This window comes from Felis catus, chromosome E1 (genome assembly GCF_018350175.1).
Source record: "Felis catus isolate Fca126 chromosome E1, F.catus_Fca126_mat1.0, whole genome shotgun sequence".
In the NCBI taxonomy this organism is placed as follows: domain Eukaryota; kingdom Metazoa; phylum Chordata; class Mammalia; order Carnivora; family Felidae; genus Felis; species Felis catus.
Window position 1 is genome coordinate 59,795,705 of NC_058381.1, and position 25,902 is coordinate 59,821,606.

Consider the following 25,902-nt stretch of genomic DNA (forward strand, 5'->3'; position numbering starts at 1 on the left):
CTCTTCACGAGAAGTATTTTTAGGATTGCCAGATTAGCATATGGCAGGACTGGAAAGACCAGACAGTCCAGAGGCCAGTGGTGGGGGAACCGAGCCTGGCGCCACACCTCCCGGCCAGGACCCTGCGCCCGTGGCCTTCTGGTTCCTCCGGCGAGCATCTCTGTCGATGCAGACGGTATGCTTGTGCTGGCACTGCTTGATTCACAGATTTGAGGTTATCTGTGGGCTTTCTGCTATCATACAAACCAAAACAGAGCTGCCGTCACTTCTATTTAAAGAAGTGGAGAAATTATGTTGAGTTTTGGTGGCAAAGACGCGTGGTAGCTCTAAGCCCCGTTTGCTGCGTGCATGAGTGAGTTCTAAAGAGCGCCAGCAGGAGGTGGACCACCAACCACCACCGCCCCCCCCCGGCCATCTCCCCACGGCCCTCGCGTTGTGTCCCGGTTTGGGGTTTTCTGTGCTTCGTAGCCTTTGCAGATTGAAACAACAGCTGTATGTTTTTGCTTCTGGTTTCATCAGGAATCAGTCACATCTATGGTTTCGTGGCTCTGCAACGTTGACTTTTACGGCAGCCCTCCGTTCCCTGCCTGTGGCGGAGCCCCGGGCTTTGTGTGTCGGCCGCTTCTAAAACGTGACCGACGTCAAGCCTTGACTCCTTGATCGCATCCACGTAAACACCTCATTCGGTGGCTAAATCGGGTGCTGTGGTTTCCGTTTGTGTAACGGTTTTTGTTTGCTTCTTGGATCTTCCTGGAGACTTTCTCTTTTCTTCTTGACTTAGCTCTTTAGTGTTTCCCGGGTTCCCAGATTGGCTGGGATTGCGTCGTGTCTCGGAGTGTGCCTTGCCCGGAGGGTCTTCCTCCCCGGCCCCCCGCTCCTCGAAGGCGCCTCCCGGAGCCGCCGTCCTGGGCCTCCCTTCATTGGGAGCAGCCACTGTTTTGCAGACCCCCCCCGCTGCCTCTTCCTTGGTTTTTCTCCTTCCTTCCTTCTGGTAGGGCCGACTCTCAGGTCACAACCTGAGGAAGGATGCGCGGGGTGAGCTTTCCCAGCCCTTCGGTGTCCGCGTCTGGATGCTTCCGGCGGGAAGGCAAAAGCAGCTCACTGTTGGTTTCCAATCACGTAGCGCTTGGTCGTCGTTGGGAGGGCCTGGGAGGCCTGCAACGTCGTTACTCACGTGCGGTCAGGGGCCCGGGCCGCTCTCACCCTCCGCTCTGGCACCCTCGGCCGGTGGTGTTTTCTCCTGACGGTTGCAGCATGCGGTGCGTGAGGCGGGAAGAGGCGGGGCACCCCTGCCCAGCGGACCTCCCTTCTGTCTGTGGCGGGCGCTGGGTGCCCGGCCCCCGCCGTGGTTGGGGGCGGTGGGCGGGAACGGAGTGGGGGACGAGCGTCCGCAGCGCTGTCGTGTGCGGGAGGCCTGTTCCCGCTCGGCCCGGAAGACGCCCGGGAGGCAGGTGAGTGCACGGGCGTCCAGTGGCGGGAGCCGCAGCGCCCCTTCTCCCGGGGACAGGTGGGGCTGAGCCGCGTGCCCGCCTCGGTCCCGACCGCCTGTCCTCCTCGGCGTTGGACCGCCGCTCGGGTGGTTCTAGGTGGCGGCCCTGGCGGGGGCTGCGAGCGTTTCCCCGGGAGCAGCGGCCACGCGCCGGGACGCTTCCGGCACCGCTCGGTGTGGCGCTCGGCAGCGCCGCGTCTTGTCTTCCCGCTCGCCGGCGCCCTGCGAGGCTCTTCCCGCGACGCCTCCGAGTAAACCCTGATTCTGCTCTCAGTTCTCCACACGGTCTGTGCGACCCGTGCCGCCATCTGCCACCGGCCCGCGGAGACCTGCCGCACGGACGCTCGTGTTCGTGGCGAGGAACAGACTTGCTCCTGCAGCGTCACCGACTCCACGGTGACAGAACCGCCCGACGATTTTCCGTTCGAAACCCCGCGTGTGAACATCATCCTCATGTACCCATCGCTGCGGCTAAACCTCACGTCAGGCGGCTAAACTAAGTGATTCTGACGAAAAGCGACTAACGTCAGAATCTTCACGTCTCCTCAGGACACGTTAGTTACGTGTGGATCTGCACAACTCACGCATCCTGTCCCGAGGTCTCACGGTTCCTTTGCTGCTGCCGGAGACAGACATTGTGCGGACGCCCGTGGCCTCCCCGGCCAAGTCTGCGGTCTGTGCCAGGGTCATACTCGTGGCGCCCGCGGGTGACCCCCAAAACCACAGGTTAGTTCCCAGCTTGCCTGGAGAGAGGCACGTGTCATGACCGCCATTCGCTGCCTGGAATCTGCTCTCCAGGCACTTGCCACGGGCACGCCGGGCGCTTCGGGGTACGGCCCCGCCACGTAGCTTCTGCGTGGCTCGGGGCGCGTCCGGCTCCAAGGCTCCAGTCGCCCCCGTCGCCCCCGGTCCGGCTGCAGAGGAACCAGAAGGCGGTTACCTGATAACTGCGTCAACGTTGTCCTTTAGGCTTAAAATGATGCTGATTTGTGGGTTTGTAAACGGCATCCCCTTCTTTTCTCAGTTGCCTCCGTCCCCCCAGGTACTAACTCTTCTCTTAGGTTTACGTGGACTGTTGTGTTCGATGCCACAGGCTTGAGAGGACTTTGTGCCCTCTGCCAGGAAGAATGGAGAGAAACCCCCGTGTGTTCGTGTTCGTGGGCGGAAATCGTCAGGGGAAGCGGCCGGGGCTGGGCTGTCCGTGGGGCGAGGTCACCGTGCGGGGGCGTTACATTCCTGGGCTGCCGTGGGCCACACTCGCGTCTCTGCCCCGCTTCACCCCAGACTCGTCAGTAACTCTCTAGCGAAGAAGGTGCCAGCGCTTTCTGTGGAGGGCCGGTGCGGCTGCTCAGCACACAGCTGAGCCCCGGGCTGTCCTGATGACAGGTGTTCCGGTGAGCCCGCATTTCCAGCCCACGCCACGTGAGGCTGTGGCCGGTGGTCCCCCTTCCCCTCTGCGTCTCTGCACACACTCTGGACGGTTTCATGCCCTTTTCCTAATGACAGCTGGCCAAGTTCACCCCTCTCCTCTGTGCCTTGTACTTTATACACGGTAAGCAGTGAGAATTCACAACAGCAAAGGTTTTCAAAACAACGTGTTAAAGAAACGTATATATACCTGGTATTCGCTCTCACACACAGAACAGAAGAGAATTTCACATGTAACTTAAAAAGAAATTCTGCCATTTCAACTGTTTATAGGCGGGTGAGGAGGGGCTCATCTAAAAAGAAATCTAGTAGAAGCCCCTCTAATTGGGATTCTCACCTGGCTGAGGAGACGAGTGCCCTCCATTATGGACATAAAGGACCCAGGGGGGCAGGCCGGCCCTCTGGCTCTGGGGGGCTGCCCAGAAGCGGGGAAGGCTCGTGGGGAGGCAGCCTCAAGGGCATCGGACGGTCGCTGCCAGCAGGCCCGGGAAACGAGGGGCCGTGTAGGGTGGGGAGGGCTGTCTGGGGAGGCGCTGAGCAGAGCTGGGCTCCCCGTGCCGAGGCCGCGGTTGCTGGCCGGTGGATACGGCTCCCGTTCACTCGTGCCACGTGTGCTGTTTGCAGAGTGTTTTGTATGCCATCCTGTCGACAGCCTGTGTGGCAGGAGGAGCTCCCCGGGGCTGGGACCCGTGCCCCGTCCCTCCTGTGGGGTGTGTGGGAAGCTGGACTTCTCCCTCGACAGCTTTTACGGTCCTCACCCATAATGTGAAGGTCTGGGGAAAAAGGGAAGTGATTTCTCTGCGCAAAGAGTTTCGGAGCCCTCACGGCTGAGGGTGTCAGGCCTCCCCCTGGGCGAGCGAGTGTGTCTGTGGTCACTCACCTTTCAGGGTGCGGCTCCAGTTCTGCTTCCCTTGTGGGCACTCCCCGGGTCTGGACGTTCCCCGGGATCTGGACGCTCCCCCAGCCTGGATGCTCCCCTGGATCTAGATGCTCCCCACGTCTGGATGCTCCCCCAACCTAGGTGGTCCCCAGGTCTGCACACTCCCCACCCCCCACCCCCAGCCTGGACGCTCCCCAGGCCTGACTGCATGCAGCACTGTGTTACACGGATAATTTGACAATTAATTATATGTCATTTTGCAGTGTCTCTTCTGTTGGCGTTGTCGGCTCTAAGTTACATCTATTATGTAAACCTGTCAGGGTTGCCTCGTTTGAGGTAGATATTCAGGAAATATTTACAGATGTGGCCTCGTAAGTAAACATACATCTGAATAAACTCCCTTTAGTTATTTTCTTTTGATACGTTCATGATTCATCAGATATGCTTGGTCTTGGAATGGCGTGCATGAAACATAAAAAAAAACAAATGATAATCCAGATTCATGAATATAATATACTGTTTGCTGCCATCATAAAACTGGGAGCTTCTCCGAAGGTAAATCTAGAGTTTAATCCTTTCAGCTCCCGGCCGGCACCCTGGGGTGCGGTGCAGGACCGTGTTCCTGACCTGCTCCCTCCCCCGGGATCTCCCCACCACCCACTGGGCTGGAGCCCGAGGAACCGAGGTAGTGGCCAGGCATCTCTGGCAGAGACCTCGGCGGCCCGGGGCAGTGGGCCTTCTCTGGCAGCCAGAAAAATGGCTGCATTAAACGGGCTGAGCACAGAGCCGTGCTGGAGGAGAAGGGCAGGTGGGAGGCTGCCGGCCCACCCGGGGGTTGGGGGGCGAGCAGACCGGTGGTCTCTTCACACGCAGGTCAGAGGCCGGGTCACCGTCCCTGTTCCTCTCCGGCTGTGTACGGTAGCCCGATGTGTGCAGCACAGCACAGGGAAGACACAGGAGGCGTGCGACTGCAGAAGAGAAAATCAAACTGTCTCCTTTTGGAGACGAAACGATTGTCTGTGTTGCAGTGTCAGTCGTAAGGATCGAATTGCCACTTACTGAGCCCCGCACCCAGCGGCAGCAAATACACATCCTTTTCAAGCGTCCGGGGAGCATTCCTCGAGGTATAGCATGTCCTGGGTCATAAAACAGGCCTCGACAAACGTGAAGTAATTGAAATCAGACAGTACGTTCTTTGACCAGAGTAGAATCAACCAGGAGTCAGTGATAGAAACACAACAGAAACACGTCGGAGAAAAATTAACAATGGGTCAGAAGTTCCTACCTGTGTTAGTCCATCGGGACTCCGGAAGGGCTTGTGAACAACAGCAGTGCGTTCCTCATAGCTCTGGAGGCCGGAGCCCAAGACAAGGGGTCCAGCGGGGGCTGGCGGGGGCCCCTCGCTGTGTCCTCACGTGGTGGAAGGGCCTTCCCTGACTCAGGCACGTGTCCCCCTCCCGAGGCCTCACCTGCTAGCGCCATCACTCTGGGTTAGGATTTCGGCAGCATTTTGGGGGAGCACACACATTCAGACCGCAGCAGCACCTCAAGAAGCTATCAAAGGAGAACCAAATAAACCCAAGGTAACCAGGAGAAAGAAACTAACGGCCGTAGGAGCAGAAATGATGGAAAGTGAAAACGGCGAAAATCCATGAAGCAAAAGGCTGCTTCTCAGGAATCATCAGTAACCTACAGCCAGGCCGACGAACAGGGAAGGAGAGCGGAGTCGGGATCCTGCCGCCATTAAAAGAATAATAAGGGAATATGTGGATAACGCTACACTCATAAGTTTGACGACTTCGAGCCGTGGGCCGTTTCCTCTAAATCCACACGCCCGACCAAGATGAAGTAGATAATGTGAATAGTCCAATGACCACTGAAGACGTTGATCTTGTAATTTAAAAGTTCCTGAGAAGGAAGTCTCCGGGTCCAGGTAGTTTCACCGGAGAGTTCTGCCAAACGTTTATAAAGAAGCATTCACACCAGTTGTAATACAGAGCTCATCCAGAAGGTGGAAAGGGGAGGGCATTTTATTTCCCTGATGTCGAAAGGACACTCAGTACAAATGGAAAAAAAACAAAAACAAAACACTTAAACCCTATCTCTCACACACTTAGATGCAGAAAGCCTCCAGCAAATAATAGCAGATCGGTTCTAGCAATCTATAAAAAGCTACACTCGACGACTGGGGGAGTGGGGGGGGGGGATTCGTTCCAGCTGTGCAAGCCTGGCTTAATAGTTAAAAAAATCAATTAATGTGATCCGGCGCACCGGCAGACCGGAGAAGAAAAGCCGTATGGTCAGATCAATTGATGCAAAAAAAAAAAAAAAAAAAAAGTACTTGACAGAATCCAGCACGCTTTTATGTTAAAAAAGGAAAAGCTCTTAGCAAACCAGGATTGGAGGGGAACGTCTCCGGCTGGCTAAGGAGCGTCTGTGCTGAACCGGCCGCTGTCATCATGCTTCTGGCAGGAGACTGTTTCCCCGCCGGGATGAGAAGCTGGGCTGGGCGGGGTGTCCGCTCCCCCTGTCCTCACTTCACCAGAAGGCAGGGCAGGGACGCCGACACCCGCCAGGGAGATGAGGTCCAAACCACGGCGAGGCGTGCTTCGCATCGACCACGCCGGCCAGAACAAAGGTGGGTAATTCTAAGTGCTGGCAAGGAGGTGGCGGACTGGGAGCCCGCACGCTGCTGGCGGGAACGTGCGGTGACACGGCCACTTTGGACGGCAGCCCGGCGGCTCCTCGGATGTTAAACTTAGAGCCGCTGTGTGACCCAGTGATTCCCCTGCAGGCTCGTACCCAAGAGAACTGAAAACATATGTTCACACAGGCAGTGTTCACAAAGCCAAAAAACAGAAGTTCTCTTCTTGAAGTGGAAGGGTGTGGAATTTCTCAGTATCTCCTTTTCTTTGGTTGCTGACTCTCTGCGAGTAGAATTTGGTTTTTCGTTCTGATGAAGCATCCTCACTGAGGCATAGAATGACTCCGGAGCACCTTCCAAACTGTTCGGTGGCTAACAGCTAAATGGCTTCAAGCTCTGGTGGTTCGTTCGGGCGAGCTCTCGGGGCAGCTGTGAGAAGCTTGCTGTAAAGGGGCTCTTCCTCTGCCCTTCGAAGGGCAGCCCCGAGGGCTCCTCCGTGGCCTTCCTCCAGTGAAAGTGACTCCCGTTCTGGGAACAGGTGGCCCGCAGCCACAGGTACCGCTTGGTTGTGAAGTTATTACTTAACGCCTGCTACGCGTAAACTCCCGTAAGTCACTTATAGAAAGTGACGGCCGCTACTTTTCCCTGCCGTCTTCAGTGCAGTGTCTGTCCCGTGATAGAGGCCCCGTTCGTGTCTGCAGGGAGCTGGGCCAGCAGCACACGGAGTCCTCTAGAGATCTGTCTCTCTCTGAACCCTGCGCGTCCCTAGGAAGTGGGCGTCGCTGAGTTAAGAGAAGTGCTGCGAGCCAGAAGCGGCGTTGTCACCGGGTAGATGTTATTCTCAGAACTTCCCTTGTTAGAGGCCAGGAATTACCAGTGCGCTCACTCCTGTCTCGTGTGAGTATCTGTATGTGGGGAAAGAAGCTGCACGATGTCAGAGTTTTATTTAGAAAACGAGAGAAGCCCCTTCCTCCCGCCACCCCCCCCCCGCCCCGCCCCGCGGCCCCCAGCAGCCGCACCGAGCAGAGGGAACGGTTCCCGGCCCTCCCGAGCGCCAGGCGACCCACACGTGCGGAACAGTCAGCAGATGCCTCTGCTGGGTCTGCTTGCCGTACATCCCATCCGAGGACTTTTCTGGACCCTTCCCAAATCCTCCAGAAGGCTCCAGTGAGCTCTGAAAGTCGAAGATTTTTCTTGCGTTCAAGTCTCTAGGCTCCTCAGGAGAAACCCCTTTGGGTAAAGGTGCGTGTCGGGCGTGCCCTTCGGTGAGCGCCGGCTCCCAGCTGGCGCTGTTCACGTCCGCGCCTGGGCGGCTCTTCGGGTTCTCTGAGGGACTCGTTCCCTTGCACGCGGGCTGTTTGCGAAGACTAAGTTCGATTAAAAGGTCACCATCTTGGATAAATACAAAAGCAACACGATGTGTGGGAAATGACCCCTGCACTAAGATAGGTCAGCGAGCCTGAGAAATGATGATTCGTTGGGGGAATCCTTTGCCTTGAGTGTCATTAAAAAAATGTTTCAGATCCTAATTATCCCCAAAGTAGGGCTTTCATGTGCCTTCTGTGCGCCCGGCGGCGTGGTGGGAAGGAAGGGGCCGTGACGGCGCACTTCCCGCTGGATTCCCGCTGAACAGCTGTGACAGGTTGCTTGAGACCGTCAGCGGCTAGACCTGCCACATGGTCCCCGTTTACACCGCGCTGCACGGGGCCTGTGAAGGGGTCGGGCTTTCTATCAATGCCCATTTTTAATTGGGAAATTTCATTTCTAGTAGATGTACTTGGGATAAAGACGTTTCTCCGCGTACCTGCCTCCCATCCATCTTTGGCGTCCACGGAGCGCCTCCTGAGCCTCAGGACTTTCCAGGCTTTGAGCCAAATGCTGGGGGGTGCGGGGCGGCACGAGGTGCAGACCGAACAGCGTCGCACGGAGGCCCTGCTCTGCCTCGCCACCCGGCAGCGCGGTGGGAGCACCGCCTGTCGACCAGACCGAACAGACTTCTGCACACCTCGCGGAGGCCTCGCGAAGCCCACCGAGCTCCGCCACGGCTGCCGGCATGCGCACACCCACCTCCTGAGCTCCCTGTGGGCGGCGTTGGCGTGACTAAGTGCTCCCCTCCCGAGAGGCATCAGATCAGGTGCTCAACGGAAAAGCAAGCGTGGGAGAGCCCCGGTGTCCGCACTTGTGGCTGAAGGGCCTGTGCGTCCATTCCCAGCACCGGTAGAGAGGAAGCTTAACGGGGAATCAGATCGTACACCGGAAAGCTCAAACCCGCGGACCGCCAGCGTCTCCGCTGTGAAAATGGACAGCTCTCTGCAAAGGAAAATAAGAGTGTGGAATCTAGTTTGTACGTAACAGCCGCATCTTCCCACCGAAGTTCCGCTGTGCTCGCCCTTCTCCGCGCCGGACTCCACGGAGGTTTGCCCGGCCCGCCTGAGCCTGGCTGCCCGGTTCTGGGACCGGGGAGGGGGCGCTCGCACCCAGTGCCGAGGCCCAGAGCGTCGCCACGTCCCTGCCCCGGCCTCTGACGTTTGCCTGAGACTCAGGCCTGAGGGGCTGCCGACCCACCTGGCACCCGGACCCGTCGCCCTTCCGGGCGGGGTTGTCACAGCGGCCCCGGGGAGCCCGTCTCCCCTGGGAAGCAGGTGCCCCGTCGCGCTGAGCTGAGAGCGGGAGCCAAGGAGAGGATTTGGGGCGTGGGTCTGCCGACTCGGCCACGTTCGCTTTAAAAACCCAGTGCCTGGTGGCTGCAGCCTGGTGACAGGTACTCGGTGCTGCTGAACCATGAGCTCAAAATGGTTAAAGTGGTCGATTTCATGTTATCTGTGTCTTACCACAATTAAGGAAAAAAACCCATTCTTCTGAAAGTTGTATTTTAATTAAAAATTTTTAATTGCACTTAGTATGAGGTCTAGTAGAATTTCTACGGATTCTGGGCTTAATGCTCCTGTTGTGGACTGGGTTGTTGATGAAACCACAACCTTCACCACCTCCCATCTGAGAAACGTTGAGATTAGAAACAAGGTTTGACCAGCAGCAATCACGACGGCCCACGTCCTCGGCACTGTGCCGCGTACCAGTGAGTGAGCGCAGCTTCGCGGGCGTGGGATCTGAGTGCGCGGGGGCTGGTGGGTAAAGCCTGTGGGGTGCCCCGTCTGTGCCCCGGGGTTGGGGGTTCCACAGGGTCCCGGGGGGGCCAACGCAGCACGGGGACCGGGAGCAGCCTCGTGCTTGCGCGACCCAGGCGCTGACCGAGTCCTTGGGGGCGCCGTGTCCTCATCGCGGAAGATCTCTAAAAATGGAAATACAGCTTACCTCATGGGGGGGCGTTTCAAAAAGCAAATGAAATAGTGAACGTGACAGAGCCTTGAGAAGGGTCAGCGACTGCAGCCGCGAGGAGCAAACACTGAGATTCACGCTCAGCCCGTCCGAGCAAGGCACGACGCACAGCCGTGGTCTGCCGGGACAGGAAGGAGTCCTGCCGCTCTGGGGTGGTCACCCAAGGACCCCCGCAGGTGGCAGGAGGCTGCGGGGCCCGCGTGCTCCCAGTCCTCATGGCGGGGCAGGGTCAGAAGGCTCCTGGGAGCTGTCACCCCGCTTCACTTCCTGGATTGCAGACAGGCTGGGTTATGACCCGCGGTAAATAGCTTTCATTCCGCGCAGGTCGGGGCTGTTGGTGAGTGAGTGTCCAGGTACTGGACGTTGTGCTGGTCCACAGAACCGGCATTTTGGGCCCACATCATCACTCAGGGCCGCTGAAGCCCAGGAGACGTGAAGCCCCTCCAGCAGCCCTGAGTGGGCACGTTTTGTCCGCACCTTCCTTGTCCCCTGCGCCCAACCCCAGGGAGGGCCGCCCTCTGCTTCCGTGCCCCGGCTCCACGTGGTGAGCCGTGGGAGCCCTCGCGCATTCGGCCGGCCGTGGTGGGTGAGCGGGCTGCACAGAGGTGTGGCCAGGGAGGGTCTCCCAGGCCGTGGCGGAGGGAGCGGGTTCGGTTGAGTGAGGGTCCCAGACGTCGGTGAATTCTGCTTTTCATGAGGGTGCGCGGAGGCCTCGCGTCTGATGGTCCTGTGTGTGATTTTTAAGAAAACTTTTTACTGCGTCACATCATTTTAGATTGACACTTTTAATTAGATTTCATTTAGTCAAAAGTGAAATGCGTGCACCCTCACCATCGGCAGTAATTAGCGTGGAGCCTTTCTTCCTGAAACTTCAGTGAGCTGGAGGCCCCTCCTCCGGTGCCCCTGCCTTCCAGAACCTCATCGAAGGAAATATCAAGCAGATATTACTTTCCCTGCCCTAAAGAGAAATTAAATTCTGCATTAAAACGAAACAAAACAAAACAAAACAAAACAGAAAAACCCTCTTCCCTGACTGCAGAGTTAACACGCCTGTTAGAAGGACTTTGAGATGTCACATGAGGCTAGGGGAGCGTGAGACCAGCCGGCCCACCGCCGGGTGAGGAGCCGTGTGCTCCCCAGGCTTCCGGCTGTGCCGGGTCAGTGGGTCCGCCGCGCTCCCATTCGCCCTCTGCACTTGGGTGGTGGCGGTGCTCACCCCGTAGGCTGGACGTCACCCCGTGTCAGTAAACACACCAAAGTAAGTGATGCCGGACAAGAGACTGAGTTTTAAAACAGACAAGACACTGGAAGAGCCCTGGAGGGAACCATGCTTGGACGTTGGTATGATCAGAGTAAGGAAGGACCTGCGCACGGAAAACCGTAAAGAACTGATGTGCCAGGGACCCGGCCTGGCAGTGTCGGGGGAGGGACCTTGGTAACGAGCGCGAGGCCGCGCCGCCCCAGGGGACTCCACGGCGGCCTCTCTGCAGGGCCTCAGGAACACCCAGGGTGTGCAGCCTGCCTCGCGTCTCGTCTGGGGCCACATTTCCAGCTGAGCCTGCACTTATCCACGACCCCTAAGCCGCGCTTTGCCTTTAATGTTCCCCCTGCAGGTTGCTGCCATTAACCCGAACCACCCGCTCGCGCAGATGCCCCTGCCCCCGTCCATGAAAAACTGCATTCAGCTGGCAGCCTGTGAGGCCAACGAGCTCCTGCCCATGATCCCCGACCTCCCGGCCGACCTGTTCACGTCCTGCCTCACCACCCCCATCAAAATCGCCCTGCGCTGGTAAGTAAGCGGCTCCCGCCGCGTCCTGGGGTTCCCATGGGGATCCCGAGACGGGTGTGAACTCAGCCTCCCGAGGCTGAAGCGTCGGGCGGGTTGCGCGTGCGGCTGGCCGCTCTGTGGTTTCCGGGTGCGCCCTCTCCACGCCCGACACCCGAGGGAGTGAGCTTTGCACGCCAGTCGGTCGCTCTGGAACACAGGCTTGCGTTTGAACGCAGGGAAGGCCGTCGTGACGAGAGGAGCCATTTCGCCCCAGGCTAGAGTCGGAGTCTAGTCTTTCAGTTGATTCAGGAAATCCAAATTCTTTCCTGCCACTGGTCTTTGTAGAAGTCCAGAACTTTCCAGAGCACGACTGAGGAAATGGGTGGGCCTTCCAAACGGTGGAACCTGCACTTAGGTCCCGCCGGTGACGCGGGACCTGCCACGGGACGCGGGTGCTCTGGCCCCCAGACCCAGTTTCCAGTTTTCTGCTGCCGGCCGTCCCGTTGCTCTTTTTCCATTCTCCATTTTATGTTTTGCGGAGAAGCTTGTCTAGCTCTTGTCTAGCCGGGAGAGGGACACACGTCCGGGAGGCATAGGGGAAGCACACAGCTGGTGGGTGGTGTTCACTGTCTGCCGGGTGGGCCCTTTCCAGGGCTTTCTCCGAGGGCGGCCCGGCACACGAACCCGCAGACCCCCCCCCTCCCTCCAGTCCTACCCACGAGCCCAGAGAAGCAGCTGAGACACGTGTGGACCCTGGGGGCTAATATAATAGCTCAGCAACAGGCCCCTGGGGAGACCCCTGAGGGCCGGAGCTGCTTGGTTGGACAGAAGCTAGAGCAGTGTTCCCAGTCCACCCAGGCCCCCCGGTGAGGTGGACAATGCTGGGCTGGCGGAGCAGCTCCCCTCTGCCCCCGCGAGCCCCGCCCCCCGCATCCCAGGGCTGGGGGTTGCCCCAGGGAGAGCCTCCTGCAGGCTGACTTCCCCGTGAGGAGTCAGCAGGGAGGGGGAGCTGCCCAGAGGGGCTCCTCGCCGCCCAGCTCAACCGCCAGCTGACAGGTCCCCCGCTGCGCCCCGAGAAGCAGAGGTCGACCCTGAGGGGCACGGCCAGCGCGGGACAGAGCTGTGGAACGGCCCCAAGCAAGTTGTGTGCACGTGACGGGGCTGAAGGAAGGAAGACGCTGGAAGCAGGAGGCAGGACTGCGAAGCGGGAATCTAAGGAAGAGCCCGGTGGGGGCAGAGGTAGAAAAACGATGATGTTTGGAAGGAGGAACACGGCAGGTGGGATCCGTGGCAGGAGAGGGATCCGTGGCAGGAGAGGGATCCGTGGCAGGAGAGGGATCCGTGGCAGGAGAGGGGGCCACAGCCCGCATCAGCTGGAAGGGCGGCCGCAGGAGGGAACAGAGAGGGCAGACGACACAGAGAGAAACGGGTGCTCCCGTGTGCAGGGAGAGGTCGGCAGAGGTGCCGCTTCCTGAGGGTGACGCGGACACGTTCTCCAAACGTGGAAAGAAGCGGAAGCTCAGGCCAGGAGGACACGCGGGCTCCGCACCGTCACCCACCCCCCTGCGGGCGCAACTCTCTCAACGTGGCTTTTTATTCACGAGGCGGGTCCTGAGTTTTTCTCCGTAACTATCGGTGCTGTTTGGCGGTCGCCAGGAGAGGAGGAAGGGCCGCTTAACGTGATTCTGTTCATCATCCAGGAAATAATTAACTGAGTTCCGCTGTGTCCTGAAAACCCACCCTAAGCGTCATAGGAGACGCGAAGTTGTCCTCCCAGATTTTCAGTCTGGCCGACGACACAAGCTGCCGAGGGCGCCTGAGTGTCACAGGCAAGCGTGGCCGGGGCTCTCGTGTGCCCAGGGTACAGAGAATCTCTGAGGGCCAAGGGGACGAGGGAAAGCGTCCTGGGGGAGACGCAGCCCGATGGGGGTCCCCACAGGGGGCCAGGTTTGAAGAGGAGCAGAGGGGCATGGCGGACAGGGGGTTCACAGCCCCGCCGGCTCCAGGGGTGACACACGTCTCTGAGAAGAGCAGGTCATCGGCCTAGGAAGCTGAAGAGGTGTAGGTGAGGTCAGGGGTGGACCGGCGTCGGACGTGGGTTGCTTTGAATGCCGAGCCCCTGACCTTGACGCGGAGGACTGACGGGGACAGCCCGGGGGGTGTTTGCGTGGGAACGTGACTTGGTAAGAGCGCCGAGGCAGCTACTCTCCCAGCCCGATCCGGTCCCCGTCCGATCCCTCCCCGTCCGCTCCAAGGCGAAAGTGGGAAGGCGGAGGTCTGCGGGCAGTAGCCCCCACACGTGCGCCTGGACTCTCCCGGGGGCGGGCCTCGTTTCCACTCTCTGTCCCGCCTCTCCCCCCAGGGTCTCCTGCCCTTGCTGCCTCTGCGCGCTGACTCCCGAATGACGCCGGGAGCCAGGTGTGCCCAGGCCTCCGCCCGCCCTGGGCCGGGGCTGTTTGCTGGGCCTGGCACGGGGCATTTGTGCGGGTTTTCGGGCGGGCGAGTGGAGATGCATGCAGGGAGGGAGGAAGGAAAAGAAGGCAAGAAGGGCCTGAGCGGGAATCCTTGGCCCCCACACTTGCCCATGTCGCCGCCCCCGCAGCAGGCGGATGTCCTCGCCCGTGTCCCGGACGTGCTCCCTTCCACCCTGGTCGGGAAGGACTTGGCGCCCCTCACTCACAGCTGGGTGCCGTCGAGCCCGCCCTCTGATCGGGGAGCGGGCTTCACTCCGCCGCGACAGGACGCGTTGTCTCGGGAGCTGCCTGAAATCCTGTCGGGAGTGAGGATGTAACTAAAGCTTGTAAAAGTAAGCGTCTGGTGGGAAACACAGTGAGAAGCAGCTCCAACTAACATGGTTCCCATCAGGGGGGCTTCGGAATCAGCACGCCAGAGTTGCAGGCGGTGGTCATCAGAAGGGTGCGTCTGGAACAGTCGGGCACTGCCCGGCGCGTCTGTCTTCGCGGTAAGCCACTCTCTGCCTAACGGATGAATCAGATTGTGGCTGCGCGGTCCTCAGCCTGTGACGGCGACAGACCACGATCCTTGCAAGACTCGTCAGGTGAAATGTGTGCTCGTTTGTAACAACCGGTCAAAAACCACCAGCTTGTCTTAAATGGAGAAAGGAAAACAGCCTGGTAGGTAGTGCTCATTTGTATTTCCAGGGTTAAGGCTTGGTTTTTCATTTGCAAAGTCAGTATTTTCCAACTTAAAGTAGGGTGTACATTCCTTGCAGAAAACTTACAAAGAGTAAAAAGAAGGGCGCCTGACTGGCTCAGCTCATGCCGTCGCGGTCCGTGGGATCCGGCCCTGCGTCGGGCTCTGCGCTCACAGCTCAGAGCCTTCTTGGGATTGTCTCCCCCGCCCTGCCCCCCACCCTCTGCCTCCCCTGCTCATGCAGCCGCGTGTGTGCTCGCTCACTCTCTCTCAAAAGAAGTAAACACGTTTCTTAAAAATGCAAAAAGAAGAGAATGATCATTCAAGATTTTACCAACTTTGACACACTCGGTGTTACCTGTTTGCTGTATTGCCTGTTAGTCTCTACTTCTATGCACGTACATTTCTGCACGGATGTAATGAGGCTAAAATTCGCAGTTTCTGCTACTTAATCTTTAGCATTATAATAAATTTATCCTAGACCATTAGAAACTGTTAGTGAACACCATTTGTCGTGACTGCATAAGATTTCACTTTATTCACGTTCCCTGTTTTATTTAACCAAAGCCTAGGGCTTTGGGATGTAGGATGCTAGTCAGCAACGGTAGGAGAGCTCACAGTAACCCAAGGTTAGGGGTCTGCCACGCTTTTCTGCAAAGGGCCAGATAGTGAATAGTTGAGGCCTTGGGTGCCCGAGACCCCAGCTCTGCTGGTAGTGTGGGGGAGCCGTACGGACGCGGACAGATGAGAGGAGCTGTGTTCCCGGAAAACTGTTTTTGTGAAAACAGCCACTGGGCCCTACTTAGCCAGCTCGTGCTTTTGAAAATGGAACCAGAATCTTAGTGTGCGTGAGACCACTGTCCTCATCGACTGGTCAGGAAATACCCTCCCTCCCTCCTTCCTTCTTGTGTGAGTAGGACGATGGTTTTTAGCAGCACTCACTCGTTATGTAAGGCACAAGTGGAGAAGAATACCGTGTGCTTTATGAACGTACCACAGCCTTGCTTTGTACATGCGAAACGTGTGTGTGGTTGTATTTGGTGGCAAGTGTATTTGTGAATCTCATTTGATGATGAAGTCGTTGGGAAACCTGGTTTCTGGATTTTCTTTTCGTGTTTTGCTTCAGTATTTCTTATTTTCAGAAATTGATAATGTCAGTAATTCTGAAACGAGCCAGTACGTTATTCCCTATATAAGTGATTACCTTACTCAGCATGTATATCAACGTAGTACAAGAGTCTAAAATACAGGTTTTCTTTTGGCTTTTTCTGCGTCTTTGGTGGCAGAATTCCATTTTAAATTTATTGTGGCTATATTTGTGTACTACTGAAAATTACAACCCAGTGGCACTTAATTTGCTATAAACTAGATTGATGCCTATTGCATTGTGCAGCATGTAATCGTATTGTTTATTAAAGAAAATGATAGACGTTATTTTGGTTTGAATAGAGGTCAAGGAACGTGTTTCTCTCCTTTCAATTAAATTGAGGAATTTCAGGGATTTTAAATGTTAATGACACCGGATTAATGTGTATTCCTCCGCATGGGAAGTCTTGCCCTCCTGTGTTTACCCAGCGAGAGAGGCAGAGGAGACAGGCAGGCCCCAGGCAGACGGGCGGAGCTCAGCACGCGGCAGTTTGCGGTGGCCCGGACGCCGTGCCATCACGCTAGCTGCTCTCGCCACCGTGATGGTGACGTTCCAGCCAAACATAAGAAAGAGTCGGACAAGTCGTGATGACTCAGCAGAGGAGAGAGGGCTGACACCTCAGCCCCGGGATGGAGAAAAGCCAAAGACAAGTCAGCTGACTCACGGAACAGAATTTTGGGACGCAGAGAGGCCCAGGCGCCAGGCCCCCGTTGTGTGTCCGGCCGGGCTGAGCAGAGGGCAGTGCCTGTGCCATCGCAGACCCTGCCTGTGACGTTTGCTTTGTATCTTTCTTAAAGACTAGGCCAAGACTCAGTCAGAATTACCTTTACAGACAGAAATCCTTGCTGGCTTTTGATGATGGGGTTAACAGTTCTCTCTAGAATTTTCTAAAATACAGCTTCTTTGCTGGAGAACAAACTTCCTGCCTGAGCATTCAGTGCTCTTGTGTTATCAGGTTTTTAGTTCCTTTTAAAAAACTGGATATGGTGGCTCTGCCTTACTTCTCATGTCTGAAGGCAGAGACAGTCTGAGCCCCTCCCAGAGGGTGAGGCCATGGAGACACATCAGGGAGTAAAACGCCTCGCTCTATGTGTTGGGCCTTAGTAGTAGGTAAGTTTAGTTGAAATGGTTTTCTTCTTGGGAGGCCTTCACAGTCCGGCCTCAGCCACACTCTGGTCCTGCTGCATAAGCCCCACGGGAGCTTCCAGAAACCGTCAGGTCACGTGATTGGTCCCGTGCCCACCTCCAGACTGGACCACGGATTCTCAACGTTGCGGTCCGGTGCCAGGCTCGTGAATGTGAGTGCCATAATGCGTCGTCACAGAGCTCCACACGCAGAAACCTGGCGAATGCTGCTAGGAGAGACGGCGGAACGGGAGGGAACGGCAGGGCTGCTGACCCCGGCCCCTCCGACCCCTCCCTGGCTCCGACCCCAGACCTAGTCCTTGGGCTGCCACGGGGGCCAACACTGATGGGTCCCGTGGGGAGTCCATTCAGCAATGAGTCAGAAACGTGGGGACCCTTGGGGACGGCAGAGACCACTGGGCGAGGAGACAGGAGGCCGGGTGGACACGGCGGGGTAGGTGAGGACGGGAGGGCGCAGGCGAGGGCAGTCTGAGGGCAGGCGTTCCGGCCGTGCGGTGGCTCCTCCCCACACCGTCCCTCATGGGCACAGAAGGAGGGAGGGAGGGAAGGACAGGTGACCAGCTGTCCTCTGGGGAGTAGCCTGCACCTGTAGAAGGCAGAGGAAGAATTCAGAGCGAAGGTGACACCGGGAACGTGAGGAGGAAGCAGGCAGTGAGGGACACAGCTCAGGCGGGGATACGGGGCGTGCAGAGTGTAACCGATGGGCTAAAGAAGGTAGCATGTGTGCTGACCAGCAGCACGGCGGGCGCGGCGGAGGACAGCGAGGGCTGGGCCCACCCAGACACAGAGGAAGAGGGAGAGGCCAGAAGGTCAGAGTGCGAGTTGGAAGTCGAAGACGGCTACGGTATCAGTCATGGAAACTGCGCGTGCGATTGGTCTGACGTGGGAGACAGAACCACCAGAATAACGAAAACGGAAGGTGTCATTTCACACATTTCACACAAGGAGAGACCATTTCTTCCTTCTAAAGGAAGGTAGAAGAAAGAGAAAAGAAAAGCACGGTGAACAGAAAGTGTGAAATAAAGCGGCCACAATAAGTCTTGCGCTAAAAGCGGTGCTCTGAGTGAGCTGCGTCTCTCAAAGGATAGCGGTTCTGTGCCCCGTAAAGTTCCCCGTGACACGGCAAAGCAGCCCCTCGTCCACAGGACACGTGTTGAAAACACAACATCTGAAAGGCTGAAAATCACAGGATGAAAGGAGAAGTATGAGCCGAGCGAAAGCTGAAGTGACAGCTTTAGTAAGTCAGGGCAGAGCCCGAGGTGAGACGCGTCGAAAGGGACAAAGAGCAGTGTTTTATGGCGGGAAAGCGCAGGCGATGAGGAGACACGCGGATGGGACTCTGCACCCACCCGACAGTGTGGCCCCGAGCCGTGTATGGTGAGGACGGAAAGAACCACGGACGGAAGCAGCAACTCAGGAATAAAGGGGCCGAGGCGCCCAGGGGTTGGAAAGTAAGCCAGATAGGTAAGATTTCAGTGACGGGATTGATTAACTGGGCGTGACAAAGGCAAACGCGGGATACACCGTTTTAGCACGTGTGGACAAGTCACAAAAACAACCGTGTGCTGGGCCACGGAGGAAGCTTTAATAACCCCGGAGAGTCCACACCGTGTACACTCTGTTCTCAGACCACTGTGCAGTGCGGTTGGGGCTCAGTAGTGGAAAAATAGATGGGAAAAAAGTCCTGAAAGCTAAAAAATCTTACTCTTAAAACCGTTAGATTAGGGGCGCCTGGGTGGCTCAGTCGGTTGAGCGTCCGACTTCAGCTCAGGTCACGATCTCGCGATCCGTGAGTTCGAGCCCCGCGTCGGGCTCTGGGCTGATGGCTCAGAGCCTGGAGCCTGTTTCCGATTCTGTGTCTCCCTCTCTCTCTGCCCCTCCCCCGTTCATGCTCTGTCTCTCTCTGTCCCAAAAATAAATAAACGTTGAAAAAAAAAATTAAAAAAAAAAAAATTTGCGGCGCCGCTTCTTCCTAGCGGTACATGGAAATGCCTACCGAAGTCCGCTTAGAGACGTGCACTGGGCCTTTCTTGTTGCACAGCTTGTGAGATAAACTAAGTGAAGGTTCAGCACTCGGGAATCGTGGGTAAAACATCAGGTAAGCTGCAAGTAGTTAGTGAACTAGTTTAGATACACCAGCAATTACTGACCTCAAAATCATAACGACGTTTGTAGATTTTAATTGGAAAAGTATACAACGTACGGTCTTTCTCTATAAGACCAGAGAAAGAGAAGCACATTTAACCATAAGTAGAAGAAAAGAAATTTTTAAAAAGAAGAGTAATAATGAACAGAAAACGCTCCAGAAACAATCTAGAATTCCTGATAAATTTGAAAAGCTCGATAAAATTGTTGAAACTCTCTTTGGATGGTCAAGAAAACCAGAGAAGAGGCACAGATTACCTACATGAGAAGTAGAAAAGGGAACATCACCACAGGCATTAAAAGGGTTATAAGGGGATCCTTTTAGGTAGGAAGGACTTTATTCCAGTAAATTCTACATCTAAATGAAGTGGGTGAGTTCCGTGAAAGACACAAATTACTGAATCTGACACAGAAGGAAATGAAAATCTGGAGAGTTTATATGTCATAAAGAGATTGAATTACAGATAAAAGCCTCACGAAGAAAACTCCAGGCCCAGATATTATTACCGATAAATTCTTAAATGTTTAAGAAAGAAATAACACCAATTCTTCTATGCACGCTTTCAGAAAGTAGAGGAAGTGGAACGTCTCTTGTCTCGTTCCAGAGGCTAACTTGACCCCCAAGATCAGAGTTAGACGAAGACTGTACAAAGCGGGGGCTGGGGGGAGGAGGACTTACAGACCAAGATTCCTCATTAACACAGATATAAAAATCCTTAACAAAGAGGCGCCTGGGTGGCTCAGTCGGTTGGGAGTCCGACTTCAGCTCAGGTCATGATCTCGCAGTTTGTGGGTTTGAGCCCCGCGTTCGGCTCTGTGCTGACGGCTCGTGGCCTGGAGCCCGCTGCTGATTCTGTGTCTCCCTCTCTCTCTGCTCCTCCCCCACCCATGCTCTATCTCTCTCTCTTTCTCTCCAAAAGAAATAAATCCCTAACAGAATATTAGCAGATGAAGTCTGTGAATATACAGAAAGAATCCAGTAAGGTTTATCTCAGGCATACAGGGTTTGTTTGTTTATTTACCATATGCATATCACTCCATGCGATCCATTGTAAGGTACAACTTACTATAAATGTATTCATTCTCCTTTTCCAGAGTTAAAGAGAAAAACCATATGATCATCTCAATAGATGCGTAAAAGCATTTGACGGAATTTGACACCCATTCATAACAAACCAGTTCAGCAAGCTAGCGATGGAGGTGAACGCTCTTAAGCTTATAAAAGGCATCTCAGGAGAGCCTGTAGCTAACATTGTACTTAATGGTGAAAGGTTAAATGTTTTCCCCAGAAGGTTGCAAACAAGACAAAGATGTTCACTCTCACCACTACTGTTTATTATCGGTCTAGAAGACGTTCTAGTCGGGGCAGCGAAGCCAGAAGAATATAAAAGGGCATACAGATGGGCGAGGAAATAAAGCTGCTTACTCACAGACAACATGATTGTCTACCGAGAAACTCAGGAGTGGCCTACAAAGACGTGGCTGGAACTCATTCATTTTAGCATGGTTCTGGGTATCAGATGGATACCCCACCCCACATCAGTTGCCTTTCTGTGTACCGTTGACAAACGCTTGGAAATTGAAATTTAAAGATGATTTGCGGTGTCATCAAAGTTCTGAAATGACTTGAGGGTGAAGGTAACAAACCACGTGCCAGACCCGTGCGCCTGAAGCCACGGAGCGTCACAGAGAATGACCACAGCATAAGTGGAGGATTACACTATGCTTAGAGAATAAAACAACGAGCGTTTTAAATCTGCTCAACTTGATCTGTATATCCAGTTCAATCCCAGTTAGAATCCTATTTCTTAAAGAACTTGACAACTTGGTTTTATCGTTATTTATTTTTAACAGTTCCTGTTTTGTTTCTTTTAGAGAGAGCGAGTGAGCATGAGCGGGGAGAGGAGAAGGGAGGGTGGCAGGGGGAAAGAGAGAGAGAGTGAGCGAGTCTTACGCAGGCTCCACGTTCAGCATGGAGCCTGACTCGGGGCTCAGTCCCACAGCCGTGGGATTATGACCTGAGCCAACAATTCAAGGGTCAGATGCTCAACCAGCTGGGCCACCCGAGCACCCCGACAAGTTGATTTTAAATTCTATGTAGAATGCAAAGGGTGTAGCCAAAACAGTTTTGAAAAGGAGGCACGTTGGTTTATTTCAGGACTTCGTATCAAGCCGCAGTCATCACGACTGTGGCATTGGCTTACGGACGGCCACATAAACCAACGGAACAGACCACAGAGTGCAGAGGTAGACCCACACGTATATGATCAGTTGAGTTGGGACAAGGATACTGAGGTAGTCTGATGGGGAAAGGATGGTCTTTTTAACAAATGCTACTGGAATAATTGGCTGTTCATTCAGGAAAAACAAAATCCCCAACCTTATTTTCCATTATACAAAGCAATTAACTTCTGATCTTACACAAGGTGAAACTATAAAACTTGTAGATGGAAACATAGGAGAAATTGACGATTTTCTAGACGTGACCCGAACAACACAGACCATTAAAAAAATCGATCAGGGGCGCCTGGGTGGCGCAGTCGGTTAAGCGTCCGACTTCAGCCAGGTCACGATCTCGTGATCCGTGAGTTCGAGCCCCGCGTCAGGCTCTGGGCTGATGGCTCGGAGCCTGGAGCCTGTTTCCGATTCTGTGTCTCCCTCTCTCTCTGCCCCCTCCCCGTTCATCCTCTGTCTCTCTCTGTCCCAAAAATAAAATTAAAAACGTTGAAAAAAAAAAAATTAAAAAAAAAAATCGATCAGTTGAAGCTCATTAAAATTAAAAACTTGTGCTGTTTGATAGACACTGTTAAGACACCTCGTTGGAAAGATTTACAATACGTTGTCTGACAGAGACCTGCATAGAGAATATAGGAAGACCTTTAAAAACTCAAGAAAACAAATGGCCAAATGATTGGGATGGATGTTCTACAAAGAAGATACGGGAATGGCTGACGGACACAGGAAGGATGCGTGGTATGTGTTGACAACGGGAACGCAAAACAGTACAGCCACTTCGGAGATCCGTTTGGCCGTTTCTAATAATGTTACATGTACAGCCCGTCAGTTCCATGCCTACGCAGTGACCCGAGAGGAAGAAAACCTGTGTCCGCAGAAAGGCGTGCACGTGAATGTTCCTAGCATCTCCGTTGATGATACCCAGAACCTGAAAAGACCCAAATGTCCATCAGCAGCTGAACAGATAATCAAATTGCTGTCCGTCCATGCAATATTACAAGCTATTGTTAACAGACAGAATGAGTGAATCTCAGAAACCTTGTAATGGCTGGTGGATGAACAGGGGGAGTGCCCAGTTCATGATTCCGAGACATTCCCGGAAAGGCTGACCACAGCGAGATAAAGCGGGTGGGGCTCGCTGGGGCAGATTCAGGGCCGGGGTGATGGCAGGTGAGACACATCTGTCTGCTGCTTCAGACCATGATCTGAAAACGGGTGCGTCTCACTATATGCAAATTGCACCGCATTAAGTTGCTTTAAGTGGTTTTAAGTGCATAGTGTGGAGTGCAGAAATAAGAAACAGGCTTAGATTTATGCCACGGTACTCTTTGGTGAATTAAATGCAAAATAGGCATATGAACGTACGTTTACACATATGCTTAAATAAAAATACGGAAGGACGTACGTTTAATAGACATGGGTGCCTGGGGGGTGTTGAGAAGGGTTGGGGGTGAAGGGGAGAAAAATAGAAGAGAAGGTACACACCAGCGACAGCACGTTCCCCGAGTCGTGGGCTCTGAACAGTTCCTCAGGACACTTCACAGGGTCACGCATGTGACCCACGCTGGCTGGACGGCCCTTTGTGAAATACCTGCATTCAAATCGTGTCTCCTTCGATCGCTCCTCAGTATCAGCTGACCACACTCAAGTACTGTCCCAAGGCTCAGTGAGATCCATCATGCTACAAGCTAAGACATAGTGTTTTCAGAGCTACTGCCTAAGTATTGACCTATTTGACCAAATTTGGAAAATCGGCTTATTTCCTGGAGAGGAGTGTTTTCTGGAACGAATTCTGTTTTAAAGGGCGGTTGCCTTTTTCATTTTGGTTCATGTCGGAGCTTATTTAGCTCACGGCAGTTGACTGTTGGCTCACATCCTGTCTTCTCCTCCAGTGTTTGTCTAACGAGGGAACCAGGGGATGCGTTGTCTCAGGCAGGATCCCCAGGCAGCTCTGTGAGTCCAGGAGTCTGGTGAGAGTTCGATGCGCCGGCGTGGAGCGTGGATGGAGGACGTGGCATAGCAGGCGCGAACGGCGTGTTCTTTTAACAGAACAGGAACGTACAGAAGATAACAAAGATTATGTGCAGTTCAGCGCACTGTGCCACAGAGTCATCAACGCGGTTCCAGGAAGTCAGCTTGGGCTGAAATGATACTTCTAAAACAGCATTTGCCCCGCCAGCCTCGCTCCCCACCCCTCCACGCCCTCCTGGTCATCCTTGGCCAATGGGAGGAAAGTCCTTTGTCCTCTGATGTTCAGATGCCATCGTCACTATGTTCCAAATCAGTTTTCATCCCTGTTTGACATCCTACCTGCAGAGCAACTGAATTAACATCACATTTGAGAGAACAATGACCTGTTAACTATTTATTTGCCTGTTTGTATCTTCTTACTAAACCTCTGGCCATTGTAATGGTGCTTTGACTTCTTATCTGGTATGTGCGGCCAAGTGTGCACATGTCTCCGTGTGTAATCGGGGATACGAAGCCGCGTCGCTTTCAAAGGTGCTAATGTGTATGGCTGCACATTTTATAGTGGACGCTCGCGACTCCCGTGGGCACGGAGCAGCAGTCACTTGGTTTCCTGCAGAAGCCATTGCTTTCTCATTCTTGTGCTTAGATGGGATTCCTGGTCCCTCCTGACTAGCATCTTTTGAATTCCAGAATCATGGGACCATGTGCAACCCGTGCATGTGGGTTTACAATGGTGTGAATTAAGCCGCAGGACGTCAGCCTCTTTGGTTTTCTTGCTCCTTGTCACTTGTGCCCCTGGTGTGCATATACTTGACATGGAACAGTTTGAACCAGAGACAGAGGGCCCGTTAAAGTGGCCGCGAGGCCAGGCATCGGGCACGGGTGTTCAGCACTGTCAGCCGGTCGTTGGAACAGCCCGACGCTTGTGTGCTCTGCGGTTGAAGTAACAGCGTCTTTGGAATGCCTGTTCGGTTCCAGGTGGCCGTAGAAGTCCTTGCATTGCACAGGTTTGGGAGACGGAGTCCCTGCCCGCCAGCCGGAGAGAGTCTGCAGGGGGACAGCTCCCTTATCCGTGCTGCTCTTGGCGCGGAGAGAAGGACCAGCGTCCCTCTGCCTGCCTCGGAGCGGGCGGCATCGTGTTGGCTGTGTGTTGTCAGTTCTATCAGTGAGAAGGTGGCCACGGCATTCTGAGCAGACGATCCTGTCCGGGCCCTAGGCTCGAACCCGGGTTTGGCCCATCGTGCGTAGTCCAGCACGGCAAGACCCCGCAGTCTGAGGGAAGGGACGGTGACCGTGAGCCCAGAGAGAGGGCGAGGTCCACGGAGGTGAGGCTCAGGAGCGGGTCTTATTCTGCAGGCAGCATCTGTTCTGTGCCACCCGGGGTCCCATTCAGAAGACGTGCACGCGGATCCACAGTAGGGCGGCTCTGGCCCTGCTGGGAACGAGCACGGGCGTGGGCACGGGGCAGCGTCCCGGTGCGGACACAGCGCCGAGTGGCCTTGGCAGTGGCCCTGATGGCCCGCGGGGGCTCCCGGCCGGCCCTCCGCAGCCCCGCCCACAGTCGGTACAGGGTGTGCTTTGCAGGTGTGAGTCAAGACTCTCCCGGTCCGGAGAAGACCGCGCCCTGGGCCCCGGCGGGAGGGGGGTCCCGACACAGGAGGCCTGAGCCCAGTGGGAGGTGGGGCAGGCCTTTGACACAGACTCTTAGCTCAGTCTGGAGGAAGGAAAGGAACGGCGCGCGCACGACTTACCAGATCACGTGGGCCGCTGGTTGTCTTGTTTTCTCTCAGGCACACGAGCTGTGCGGGTGTGTTCGACGCGAGGAAGGGGCTCGGGAGAGGGAGGGCCCGAAGTGGGATGCGTTACCGCGGCTTCGCCGGGCTGGGATGATGGCAGAGAGGCCGCGAGTGGAGAAGAGGGCAGGAGCACATCCCGAGGGCGGGAGGGGAGGCAGCCGGGGACCGGGAGCCCAGAGATGCCACACGCCCGCTCAGGTACGAGAGGGCGCTCAGCTTGAGCACTCGAGAGGCCACCGTAGCTGACGGGGAGGGAGTCAGTGGTCACCAGTGCCACTTGCAGAGGGCCTGTCAGAGCCGCCGTCGACGGGAAGGGCCGCGTTAACGCAAGCCGAGTGGGAAAGGGAGACCGTCGGCTGCTGTCCGTGAGGGAAGACGCGACACTGAAGGAAGGCGGTTGTGTGGTTTGTTAGCTCTTTCCATGCATTTGTGGATGGGGGTCGGTATCCTGTCGGGGGGAAGCACTCAAGCGTTCACCCGCACCCCGGATTCGGGAGCCACGCATCATCCCTCTTAGCAGGACGCGGCAGGCGGCACCAGCCCGGGACGCCAGACCCTCTGCTGAGGTGGGCACGGGGCCGGGGGGAGGGAAGCCAGTCGGTCAAGTCACACACGTCACGGCAGTGACACAGGTAGGATAAGAACCCAAACCACCGAAACCCAGGTATTTGGGTCGCTCTGTGGGTGGCGGCCCGTCAGAGGAGAAGGACATTGTGGACGGGGGCAGAGTGTAGTGGGAGTGGTTGAGGGGCTTCTGGACTGAA

At 55.4% G+C, this 25,902-nt stretch overlaps 1 protein-coding gene across 5 annotated transcripts in view; it reads left to right on the forward strand.

Moving 5' to 3' along the window:
- The window catches only part of RPTOR (regulatory associated protein of MTOR complex 1), a 333,238-nt gene that overhangs the window by 154,757 nt on the left and 152,579 nt on the right, over positions 1-25,902 (forward strand). For all 5 annotated transcript variants that reach the window (XM_045044638.1, XM_045044640.1, XM_045044639.1 and 2 more), the window contains one exon: positions 11,391-11,566. In XM_045044638.1, coding sequence (XP_044900573.1) covers positions 11,391-11,566 — 176 coding nt within the window. The remainder of the gene's footprint in view (positions 1-11,390; positions 11,567-25,902) is intronic.